Here is a 12,121-nt window from a genome sequence, read left to right as displayed (position 1 = left end):
CTCACGCCGGCGGATCTGCAGGGATTTCGCACCAGAAGCGCCGGCGCAGCCAAAAGAGCCGGCAACTTCCGTCGCGGAGCCAGCTCAAACGGAAACCGCCAAGAAGCAGGAAAACGTTTGAGCTGGCTCCGCGACGGAAGTTGCCGGCTCTTTTGGCTGCGCCGGCGCTTCTGGTGCGAAATCCCTGCAGATCCGCCGGCGTGAGGAGGGTGGTCGCGCCAGTAAAAGGTAAGTGCGAAATCAGCCACAGAGAAAATGTGGTAAATGGCGTCAATAAACCACATAGCTTGTGATGTTTACTGTTATAGGGCAAGTTTTCCTCCCTGCATTGCATATTATTTTTTTGCCACTAGGGGGCACTGAATAAATTGAAGGAGTGGTTGAGAGCTTTCAGACTGAGGGCTAAAGTAGCTGCGAGGGCATCCCTGTAGCTGCCTAGAGCAGGGGTGGCCAATGGTAGCTCTCCAGGAGTTTTTTGCCTACAACTCCCATCAGCCCCAGCTAGCATGGCCAATGACTGGGGCTGATGGGAGTTGTAGGCAAAAAACATCTGGAGAGCTACCATTGGCCAACCCTGGCCTAGAGGAAGCGCTGCCATTTTAAAGTAATTTAAAAATGCTGAGAGGGCTTGATCCTGGTTAGGCCTCCTTTACTGCGCTCTTGTCCCCCCTTCATGGTTTCAGGTGCTGAAACAGCCACATACAAAGGGGGACTGTGGACACTGGGTCATTCGATAAGGCCTGGGGAGAGGGGAGAGAACGTCTCTGTTAGGCTTGCCAAGTTCCTGCAAGGGTCAGGGTTTCCCCCGATTTCAAGGCCTCCAACCCGCCACCCCATAATGGGCTGGTGGGGGGGGAGCCCTGCTCCCGAAGAGTTTTGGCATGCTGTGACATGCTTGGTGCAATGATGTCACCCAGAAGTGACATCGCATGGGCACATCGCATGTATGACGCTCTAGCAAACAAGGGAAAAACTCTATGATGCCATAGAATTTTTACCCAATTGCTAGAGCATCATTGCATGTGATGTGGCTGGCATGATAACGGCACTTCCGGATGATGTCATTGTGTCACGCACACAATGAAAATCCCCCACCCGGAGCCAGGTAAGACTTGGCAACCCTAACCTCTGCCTGCTGCACTTCAAGCTTGATTCTGTTAGAGCCCTCATGGCATTTTAAAATTAATTTTAAAATTATGGTAGCGATGAGCAGTGTTCCCTCTAAGCTGAGTTAGTGTGAGTTTTTTAACCTCTGGAAGCTGACAGTAGTCTTGGGTTGCCAGGTCTGTGTTGGAAAATACCTGGAGGCTTTGGGGTGGATCCGAAGGGTGTGGTTTAGGAAGGGGCCTCAGCATGGTACAATGCCATAGAGTCCCTTCAAAGCAGCCATTTTATCCAAGGGAGCTGATCTCTGCCAGCTGGAGATAAGTTAAGAACATAAGAGAAGTCATGTTGGATCAGGCCAATGGCCCATCCAGTCCGTCACACAGAAACCAAAAAAATCAAGTGCCATCAGGAGGTCCAGGACACTAGAAACCCTCCCACTGTGCCCCCCCCCCAAGCACCAAGAATACAGAGCATCACTGCCCCAGACAGAGTTCCAACAATAAGCTGTGGCTAATAGCCACTGATGGACCTCTGTTCCATATGTTTATCCAATCCCCTCTTGAAGCTATCTATGCTTGTAGTAAGTTGTAAAAGTGGGAGATCTCCAGGCCCCACCTGGAGGCTGGAAACCCTAGTAGTCACCCACAGAGTGTGGGAAGTGGAATACTGTACTCTAGCAATTGTGGAATAGAAGAATTAAACTTCCTCCCCCTCCCCCCATACTGCCTCAGTTCGAATCAGGGCCCCATACAGCTGCAATTTTTAAATTCAGAAATACTGGGAAGACTCAAATCACAAATCTCCCAGCAGTTCCATGAAGTACCCCTTGTTAAATGTCAAAGAATGCTCGGGTGGACTTCTTGGATCATGCATGGCTGGCACTTTTGACTGCAAAAAGGCTTTTGTATGAAGAATTTGATTAGTCTCTCTACAGCAAAATTCTCCATGGATCACTAATAGAATATCAGTTTTCATATTTCTGAGCAAATGGATCCTCTCATACTTGGCTTCAGTAACAAAAACTACCCCTCCTCTTTCTGCATATTATGTTAGAGGGCACAGTATCCTGCCTTGTCATTTATATAACATTGTAACTGATGAGACATTTCATAATTACCTAGCAAGGTTGTTGGATTAAAGAGGTTTACTAATGTAACATATTGAGATAAAACAAAAACATGGGGGAGGGGAATGCACCAGGTCATCTCCAAGAAGACAAGAATGTAATTTTACAGGTAGGCTTCCCAACCCTCCTGCCCTGGCGGGGGACCCCAGGATTTCCACCCTCTTCCCCCGCTCCCCCAAAAAACGGAAGCGGGGGGAGGGGGTGGAAACGGCGCCGGGGAGCATGGCCAGCCGCCGCATCCTGGAACCGGCGAGGCCGCCGCGCCGCTGCTGCCCCCTCCCACTGCAGCTGCTCCTCCGAGATGGGCCAGGCTGAGCCCATCTCAGAGGAGCAGCCAAGAGGACCCGGACTCACGGCTCGCCACGCCCCCGGCCCGCCTCCACCCCCCCTCCGCTTCCACCCCAGAGGCGGAGCGGGCAAGGCGGCAGCGGCGAGGCGGCAGCGGCGGCCTCTTCTCTGCTCGCCATGGCTGCTCCTCCGAGATGGGCTCAGGGTGAGCCCATCTCGGAGGAGCAGCCACAGCGAGCGGAGAAGAGGCCGCCGCGCCGCTGCCGCCTCTTCTCTGCTCACCATGGCTGCTCCTCTGAGATGGGCTCAGCCTGAGCCCATCTCGGAGGAGCAGCCACGGCGAGCAGAGAAGAGGCGTCAGCTGCGCAGTGGTGTCACACGCTCCGAGACGGGACGGCTCGCCGTTTCCCCCCCTCCCCCCTAGCTCCACCCCAGTGTCTCCTAGCTCCACCCCCAAAGTCTCCTGGCTCCACCCCTAAAGTCCCCAGATATTTTTGGGGTTGGACTTGGGAACCCTATTTACAGGCCATGGACCTATCTAGTCCAGTCTCCTGCTTCCAACAATGGCCAGCCAGATGCTTCCTGAAAGGTCTGCTTCCTGAAACGCCATCCTTGCTGAGCAGCAGCAGCCCTGAAGGCCCTCCAACGGAGGGCCCTACAGGGGGAAGGGGGGTTTTAATAGAGAGGCCCCCCACCCCGTGGTTACGGGCCTGATGCAAAGCCTTCTAAAGGCACCATGCTGCAAATGGGTAAGACTAACAGCTGCCCATCCCCCCCCCCCGTTCTTTGCTGTGGCTCCCACTTTGTAGAATGGGGCCACCTGAGGAGGTCAAGAAGGCTTCTGCACTTCTTTTCATTCTGCAGAATGTGTAAAATAGGATTGTTCAAGAGGGCATTTTTATGAAGTCAGTAATGTTGTTGTTAATACCAGTGTTAATACCAATCAAAGGCAGTCTTCTTTGATTATATAATGAAGAAGATTGCAGATTTATACCCCGCCCTTCTCCCTGAATCAGAGACGCAGAGCGGCTTACAATCTCCTATATCTTCTCCTCCCACAACAGACACCCTGTGAGGTGGGTGGGGCTGAGAGGGCTCTCACAGCAGCTGCCCTTTCAAGGACAACCTCTGCCAGAGCTATGGCTGACCCAAGGTCATTCCAGCAGCTGCAAGAGGAGGAGTGGGGAATCTGTTAAACTGCCCTGAGCCCGTTAGGGGAGGGTGGTATATAAATGTAATAAAATAATAAACACACACACGCTCACACATGTAATTGGGCCTGTTTGGACCTTTGAGAGAAGACTCACTGGAGCCAGGCCTGACTAGAGTTGCTGCTTCAGGTTTGGTAATTTCTGGAGATTTTGGGGTGGAGTCTGAGGAGGGCAGGGTTTGGGGAGGGGCCTCAGCTGGATATAATGCCATAGAGCCCACCCTCCAAAGCAGCCATTTTTCCCCATAGAGGAACAGATTTCTGTCATCTGGAGGTCAGTTGTAGTTCTGGGGAACCTCTGGGTCTCACCTGGAGGTTGGCACCTAGGTCTGGCAGCAGTCATTGGGTGACTTGATACCACCTAATTTGCATGACTCTTAGGCCTAGCTGCTCTATGAAAGTCAGTGTGGTGTAGTGGTTAGAGCTTCAGAGCAATGTATGGGAGACCTAGGTTTGAATCTTCTTATGGGAAGTCACTGTGTGATTTTAGATGGGTAGCTGTGTTGGTCTGAAGCAGTAGTCAAGTTAGTCATGCATTACTTTAAGTTAGTCATGTACTTTCAGCCTAATCTATCTCACAGTGTTGTTTTGATGATTAGAAAAGAGGAGAAGGGCATAATGTAGGCTTCTATGGTCTCTGCTGTGGAGAAAGGTGGGGTATAAATGAAGCAGAATATAGTGGGTTCTATACATTAATGAGGTAAGGTGGTAGTGAACATAGCTCTTTTATTGAATACAGCATGGTATAGCGCTGCCTACGAAGACTGAAAACTAGGGCCAAAGGGCCCCCTATATATACACACCCAAAGTTCCTGCACTGCCTGTGACTGGACTATTCAAACCAGTCGGGGGCTTTTGATTGGAGCAGGGCAGCAGGATTTGGATCCTGCTGCCTATTGTTCCTGAGTCCCCAAGCTCTGTCTTGCAGACCCCAGTGAGTCAGGCAAGAACTCCAGCTTATAGATACAATTCTAAGCACATATACAACATCCCTCCCCCCTTAGTTTGCAAGCCTAGCTGACGTAGTCATTGAGGTAGGCTGGCTTGCGATGCTCTCTGGTGGATTGCCTGAGCCCTGGGGGGGGGGGGCGAACGCAGTTGCAGCGGCGGTGAGTGGAGGGGCTGCTGCTGTATCACTTTCAGCCGGCAGTTGCCGGGCCTCCGTGACTGCTGGCTCCGCCTGAAGGGCAGGGCTCTGGGCCCTTGCCTCTGCTGCAGAAAGAGTGGAGGTGGCAGTCTGGTTGTCAGAACTGTAATCCTCGACTTCTACCTCGGGGCTCTCACAGGACCTCAGCTGGTCGATGTGCCTCCTTATGGTGGAACCCCCCCTGTTGTAACCTCGTACATTATGGACCCCAACCCTTGCCAGAATCCAAGTGGCCCCCCCCAAAGTTCTTAGTCATAACCCGGTCCCCTGTATCTAGCCCCGAGGTGCCCGGATCGTCTCTGGAACCTCTTGCAGGTTGAGGACTCTGTCTGGGTGCAATCGGTTTAGTAGTGTGGCTACCCGGCGGCCCATGAGGAGTTCGGCAGGGCTGCGTTTTGTGGCTGAGGAGGGAATACTGTGCTGTGATAGTAAGAATTCTGCAAGGCGGCCCTCCCAGTCCCCCTGGATGATGCGGTGAAGCAATTCTTTAGTCGTCTGCACCATCCTTTTGGCCTGACCATGGGGCTGACCTGATGTGCCTAATGAGGTTGCAGGTGCAGAAGTCCTGGAATTCTCCCAACATGAAGGCTGTCCTGTTATCCAAGACCAGCGTGTCCAGGAGGCTATGTGTGGCGCACACCCAGCGGAGGCCACCGATGGCGGCTCAGGAGGAGGTAGATGCCACCAGGAGCACCTCCAGCCATTTCGAGTATGAGTCCACAATTAAGAAAAACGTTTGTCCCTGGAAGGGCCCCACAAAGTCCAGGTGCAACCAGGACCAGGGGTTTCGTGTGGATTCCCAGTGCTGCACTGGAGCCTGGGAAGCTGCCAGCCGGGTCTCCTGGCAGGGCTGGCATCGAGCGACCCAAGACTCGATCGCATTGTTCATCCCGGGCCACCATACATAACTGCAGGTGAGTGCCTTCATGCACACGATTCCCGGGTGAGTTTCAAGCAGCCGTGAGGACTCGGTGTCTCAGAACCGGGGACACCACCACCCTGTTCCCCCAGAGCAAACACCCCTTATGGACAGAGAGCTCATCCCTGCAGGATGCGAATGCCCCAAACTCCGGTCCCACCCAGCCCGTGGGCCATCCCTCCATACCCAGTACAGAACTCGGGAGAGTATTTTGTCCTTGGCCGAGCAGCATGTAATGTCTTTCGCGTACACTGGGTGGTCCAGGAGGGACTCTAGAAGTAGGATCTGGTGTGCTGGAGCCGGAGCCGGATCTTCTGCCTGTACTGAAGACCATACTGGTAACCTGCCAAGAAAGTGGACCACCGTAGTAACCTGGGTGACAACATTTGGGGCGTTTGTCGGTTGGGGGTGAAGAGGCCAAGTAAGGGCTTGTGGTCCATATGGATGGTGAAGGGCTGGCCGTATAAGTAATCATGGAATTTTTTTACTCCCGCCACAATTGCCAGGCCCTCCTTGTCTATTTGCGTGTAGTTGCACTTCAGTTTCTGCAGTGTTCTGGAGTAATAGGCCACCGGGACCTCCCTGCTGTCTGGCAACACATGGGCCAGGACAGCACCCACCCCGTAAGGGAAGGCATCACAGGCCAAAACGACGGGCATCCTCTCGTCGAAGTGCGCCAGCAAACTGTTGGATGTCAGGAGGTCTTTAACAGCCTGGAAGGCAGTGGCTTGCCGGCGGCCCTAAACCCAAGGAGCCCTTTTGTCTAAGAGCCTATGCAAGGGTTCCACTACCAGCGCCTTGTGGGGGAGGAAGGTGTGGTAAAAGTTGAGGACGCCGAGGAATGATTGCAATTCGGCTTCGTTAGTGGGGGCTGGCGTGTTGGAAATGGCTGTGATTTCGTCCTTGGATGGGTGGATCCCATTCGCATCCACCGTGTACCCCAAAAAGTCTATTGTAGGGACCTCCAACAGACATTTTTCCCTCTTTACCTTGAGCCCTGCCTCAGTGAAACGCTGTAGTACGGTGCGGAGGCAGCTGGCGAATTCCTCTTCCGTTGCTGTGGCAATCAGCACATCGTCAAAGAATGGCTGGACCCCGGGAATCCCTTTTAAGAGAGAATCCATTAAGCTCTGAAAAATCCCTGGGTCCACGCTGACCCCGAACTGGAGGCGCTTTATCCAGAAAGCACCCCAATGTGTGACTATGGTTTGGGCCTCGGTCGTGGCGACGTCCACCGGCAATTGCTGGTACGCTTGGGCCAGATCCAGCTTCCCAAAAATTTTGGCGCCTGCTAGGGATGCTAACACATGGCTGACCACCGGGACCGGGTAGGTGTGGTCCTGCAGCACTTTATTGATCGTGCATTTGTAGCCTGCACAGATGCGGACGCTCCCGTTTGAATTGACTGGGGTGACGATTGAAGTTCTCCATTGTGCGTTGGCGACTGGATCCAGGACCCCTTGTGCCACTAGGTGATCTAGCTCCTCCTATCTTGGGTTTCAAGGCAAAGGGTACCCGCCAGGCCTTTAGCCATACAGGCAGCATGTTGGGGTTTATTTGTAATGACACGGGAGAACCTGTGTATGTTCCTAGTGTCCCATCAAAAACTGCCGGGAACTCCCCAAAGATGTCCTGGAAATTCATGCCAGCGGAGGCATGATGGATTCCCTCTACTCAGATCCCCAAGGGTGCAAACCAAGCCCGGCCCAACAGTCTACTCTGGTCCCCTTCTGCCACCAGCAAGGGAAGGTCTCTTGAAAATTTCCCGTATTGCACCTTGACTACCCCGGCCCCTTTGATGCTAATTGCCCTTTTCTGGAAGTTTCGTACAAGCACGGGGGACGGGTATAGCTTAGGTCCCCCCTTGGGGCAAAGTTTCTTTAGGGTCTGGGTGGAGATGATGGTGTGTGTGGCCCCTGAGTCAACCTCCATTTGATAGGGGGTGCCCGCAATAAACACTGTTGTTTTGAGTTTATCTGGGAGCATGGGGATGTCACATACCTGTCCGACTGACACGGTGATGGTGTTGATATCCTCTACGATGGCAACCTTGTGGCGGCGACCATTTTTTCTGCTCTTCCAGCGGGGGGCACTCTCTTAGTTTGGTGTTGTTTTCAAGCGGCAGACCCTGGTGAGGTGACTCGTCTTCCCACATTGGTGGCAGACGGTGTTCCGAAATCGGCGGGAGCGGCGCTCGTGGTTTTCCCCACAACTTGCACACTCTCAAGCTGGTGCGTTTTCAGTCGCATGTGGCGGCTGGTGCTTTGCAATGGCATGGTGGAGCTTGATAGCGTCGTCTCCCCCTGAGTCACTTCCAAGGAGGATGAGGCAGCTTGGTGAGCCGCCGCCATGTGCTCTCCCCATGATTTCTCATAGGCGGTAGCCACTTTGATCGCCTTGGGGAGATCCATCTCATCTTTCCCAAGCAGCTTCTTCCTCAGCGGCTCGTCCCGCAGCCCGAAAATAAACCGGTCCCTCAGTCTTTCCTCCAATCAGTGAAACTCACAGCAGAGTGACAGCTGGTGGAGGGCCGCAATGTAGTCAACAGCAGACTTGTTGGGCCACTGCCTGCACTTGGAAAAGTCGAAGCAACGGGTCAGAATTGACGTCTGTGGTGTGAAATGGGTCATCAGGGCGGCGGTGATGTCTGTGTAGGAGGCATCCTTGAGGAGGGTGGGCGCCATTAGCTCCTGGGTGTTCATCTCACATGAACTGAGGAATAGTGATCTCTTTTTATCCCCCACAACTCCATGGTAGTGGATGAAGTTCTCCAGTTGATCCAACCAGGTTTCCCATCGCGCTGGGCTGGTCACATAGAACTCGGGAGTCGTTCCTGGCGTAGCGGCCATTGTCAGCGCTGGTGGTGCGTGCGTGCGTGATGCGGAACAGCCGTAGCTTCTGGCCTCGCTTACCAGGATCCCATCCTTGTCGCCACTATACTATAGTGAGTTCTATACATTAATGAGGCGAGGTGGTAGTGAACATAGCTCTTTTATTGAATACAGCATGGTATAGCACTGCCTACAAAGACTGAAAACTAGGGCCGCAGGGCCCCCTATATATACACACCCAAAGTTCCTGCACTGCCTGTGACTGGACCATTCGAACCAGTCGGCTTTTGATTGGAGCAGGGCAGCAGGATTTGGATCCTGCTGCCTCTTGTTCCCGAGTCCCCCAAGCTCTGTCCTTCAGGCCCTAGTGAGCCAGACAAGAACTCCAGCTTATAGATACAATTCTAAGCACATATACAACAAGAACTTAAGGTGGGAGGCAGATAAAAGGTAGGTTGGTGAATGGCTGAAAAGGAAGCAGGGAATGGGGAGAGGATATGGGGGTTACCAGAAGGAAGGAAAGAGAAAATAGTGTGGGAAGGAGATACAGGGGAAATGAAGTATCCCTTCACAAGTTTTTGAGCGTTCTCTACCATGTAAGTGGGCCTGACCCAGGAGCCCGCACCATGCAACTGATCCATAGTTTTCCAAGGCAGAGGCTGCTGGGAGGGTGGGAGAGGGAAAGCGGAAGACAAAAGGGCAGATAAATGAAGACTGGCTGTTGGATGGGAAGGAGAGAAGGAAGCAGGAAAAGGGGGAGAGGCTATGAGGGTTTTCAGGAAAGGCAAAGAGAAAGTAGTTGGAGAACACGAGATGAAATGCATTCCTTGAGGGTTTCTACTTTTTCACGCCTACTTTCATTCTCTTTCCCCTGCAGATACCAATGTTGTACGGTACATCCAACTGACAGAGATGAAACTTAGCAGATGTTCCCAGAAGGAGAAAGAAGCTTTGTGAGAGAAAACCCAGATTCATGACACTCCTTGACTGGACACATCCTCCCTTAAAATGCCCATTGGGTGGATTTTGCCCATTTTCTCTACGTTAGCTGACAGTTTCTCTGCCTTCTTCTTTCCTTTTGATCTGAGCTCAAACATTTTTTGTTGTTGTTTCTGGAAGAAGAAACATCACCTTTGGATCTGGCTTTGGCTGTTTGCTGGCATCGTGTTAAAATCCCAGCCCTCTCAGCACAATTGCTGCAGTCAGTCAGGTTCTGGGGCTTAGTTTGACGGGATTAGTGATTAGTGAAAGGGATGCATTTAGCCTACAGCTGACTGTTTGCTGTGAGACCATCTTTCTGAAACCACACTATCATGCTGCAAACAGGAGATCCACTTTTCCCCTGAGGTGGTGGACAAGAGCCTTCAGCTATGCATGGGAGACAAGAGTCCTCGTTTGGCAGCTTCATGCATCTGCGGACTTCCAGGCTCCAGCAAGAAGCCCTGTTTACAGTCTCATGCCAATGAGACTATTGCAATACAGTCTGTTTAAAGCACATGAAATATGTACTTTAAGCAACAAACTCTTAAGTGCAGAAGGCCTTGGAGGCCATGGTGGAACTTTTCAAAGAATGTGAAAGGACACCATATTGTTTTGGGTACAAAGTTGTAGTGTGATAAAATAATATCAAATATCTATTTGTGGGCAGCAGTCCTACATGTCCTCAGAGCCGCCGTGAGCCCGCCTTGGCGGGGAGGGTGGGATAAAAGTGGAATTAAATAAATCAGTAAATAAATGTTATTTCTAGGAGGTACAGCTCCTAAAGTTACTAGATACATGATCTTGTATCTAGTTGCTTCTCAGAGAGTGGAAACAGGCACACTGAATTATGGCTTTGCCACCAGCCCAGTGGGCAGCCATGGGCAAGTCATGTATCCTCTTTGCCTGATTCTCCATCTGTACATCGGGAGTAGCAGTGTCTCCCTACCTCACAGGGGCTGTTGTGAGGATTTGTTGATGTTTGTACAGTGCTAAATATTATTATTGGTACACTGGACTGAATTTGCAATCCTTCCATCTTGGTTGCCTGCCTGCCTGATTGAATTTACTTTCTTTCATTTATTCTTGGAACTTTGAAAGGGATGCAGTGAACAGACCATAATCCATAAAGTCAAGCTATAGTTCACAAAGAAGCATGGAGCAGGCAGCAACTGTCTAAGATGTCTTCAACACAGGGACAGGATTTGGTGTGGTTGCAGATAAAGCACAGCAGCAATGGGGCCTCCACATGCCAGGTTTCCCCACTTTCCCTGCCCCAATCCCCCAGTAGCAGTTACCTCTCTCTCCAGGGCCACCAAGGCTTTTGTGATTTTTTTCCAAAAATTGTCAGAAGACTTTTGTTATACTTATACACTTTGTGTCTAAGTGTAGCAGGTTCTCAGAATGCAGCTGGTTCTATGGTTGCCAACTTCCAGGTGGTGAGATCTCCTGGGATTACAATCTTCAGGCAAGAAAGATCAATTCACCTGGAGAAAACAGCTGTTTTGGAAGGTGGGCTCATTGATGTTCTTCCCTTCCCCAACTCCCCTCCTCAGGCTCTACCCCCAACATTTCCAGGTATTTCTCAATCCAGAGCTGGCAGCTCTACTGAATTCCCTCCCCCAACCATATCTTTAGTCCTTTCCCTTGTGAAGATATACCTTTTGCCTTGAATCTCCACAAGGGAAGAGATTAGAGACTTACTTTATCAAAAGAAAATAAAAGTTGAGAATTCAGAGACCTTGCTACACCTATTGTTCCAGTAGTGTGTTGATATGACATTCTAGTGCTGATTAAAAATAAGAAGCTCCTGATGGTGGGGCAGAAAATGGCTACCATGGGGACAGGATCAGAGAAAACAGCTGCGATGTGGGCCAGAAAATCTGAATTTACCCACCCATACAAAAGCCATCCAGGCTTTACCTGCAGTCTTCACCAAAACTTCAGAGCAAAGCAGGTTTGAGAAACATTTGAGAAAAGCTGGGGAAACCCTTTTCTGGAGGTGCACAAATCTACCACACTTCCTAATAGCACTGAACTTGGGGCAGATAACCTGTGTGGAAGACCTCTAAACCACTCCTGAATCTCTATGTTGTCCCTTTGGAGAATTTAGAGCATAGTCCAGCCAATTTAAATTTCCATTGATTTCAGTGGGAAAACTAAGCATGTTCTTTTAGTCTCACAAAAAAAAAAAAAGGATTTTGAAACACTAAATTGTGGATAGGATGTACCTTTAGTTTACATATTATTTGCATATTTTAGTGACCTGCCTCATGGCACAAAGTTGCACAAACAGTGGTTCACAAAAACTCAAGTACACCACTCCATGGCCCGTGTTTCTTAGGTTCTTTACTGGCTCACTTGTATTAGGTCAGAGCATAAAGTACATCTAGTCCTGTGCTATCCACTCTGACTGGTGGTAGCTCTCTGAGGGCTACAGGAAGGCTTTCCCAGCCCTCTACAAAAGATTTTTTTAACAAGAGATGAATTGAATATGGGACCTTTTACATGCGGG

General features: G+C 51.0%; 1 protein-coding gene across 1 annotated transcript in view; it reads left to right on the top strand.

Moving 5' to 3' along the window:
- The window catches only part of TTC9 (tetratricopeptide repeat domain 9), a 75,127-nt gene extending 64,503 nt beyond the window's left edge, over positions 1 to 10,624 (top strand). Inside the window, exon 3 of the mRNA XM_060262840.1 lies at positions 9,506 to 10,624. Within this exon, the coding sequence (XP_060118823.1) occupies positions 9,506 to 9,585 (80 nt within the window). The 3' untranslated portion in view covers positions 9,586 to 10,624. The remainder of the gene's footprint in view (positions 1 to 9,505) is intronic.
- The last annotated feature ends 1,497 nt before the right edge of the window (positions 10,625 to 12,121 follow it).

This window comes from Heteronotia binoei, chromosome 21 (assembly GCF_032191835.1).
Source record: "Heteronotia binoei isolate CCM8104 ecotype False Entrance Well chromosome 21, APGP_CSIRO_Hbin_v1, whole genome shotgun sequence".
Classification (NCBI taxonomy): Eukaryota; Metazoa; Chordata; class Lepidosauria; order Squamata; family Gekkonidae; genus Heteronotia; species Heteronotia binoei.
The sequence above is the reverse complement of the archived record's forward strand: the minus strand, read 5'-3'. Positions and strand labels throughout refer to the sequence as shown.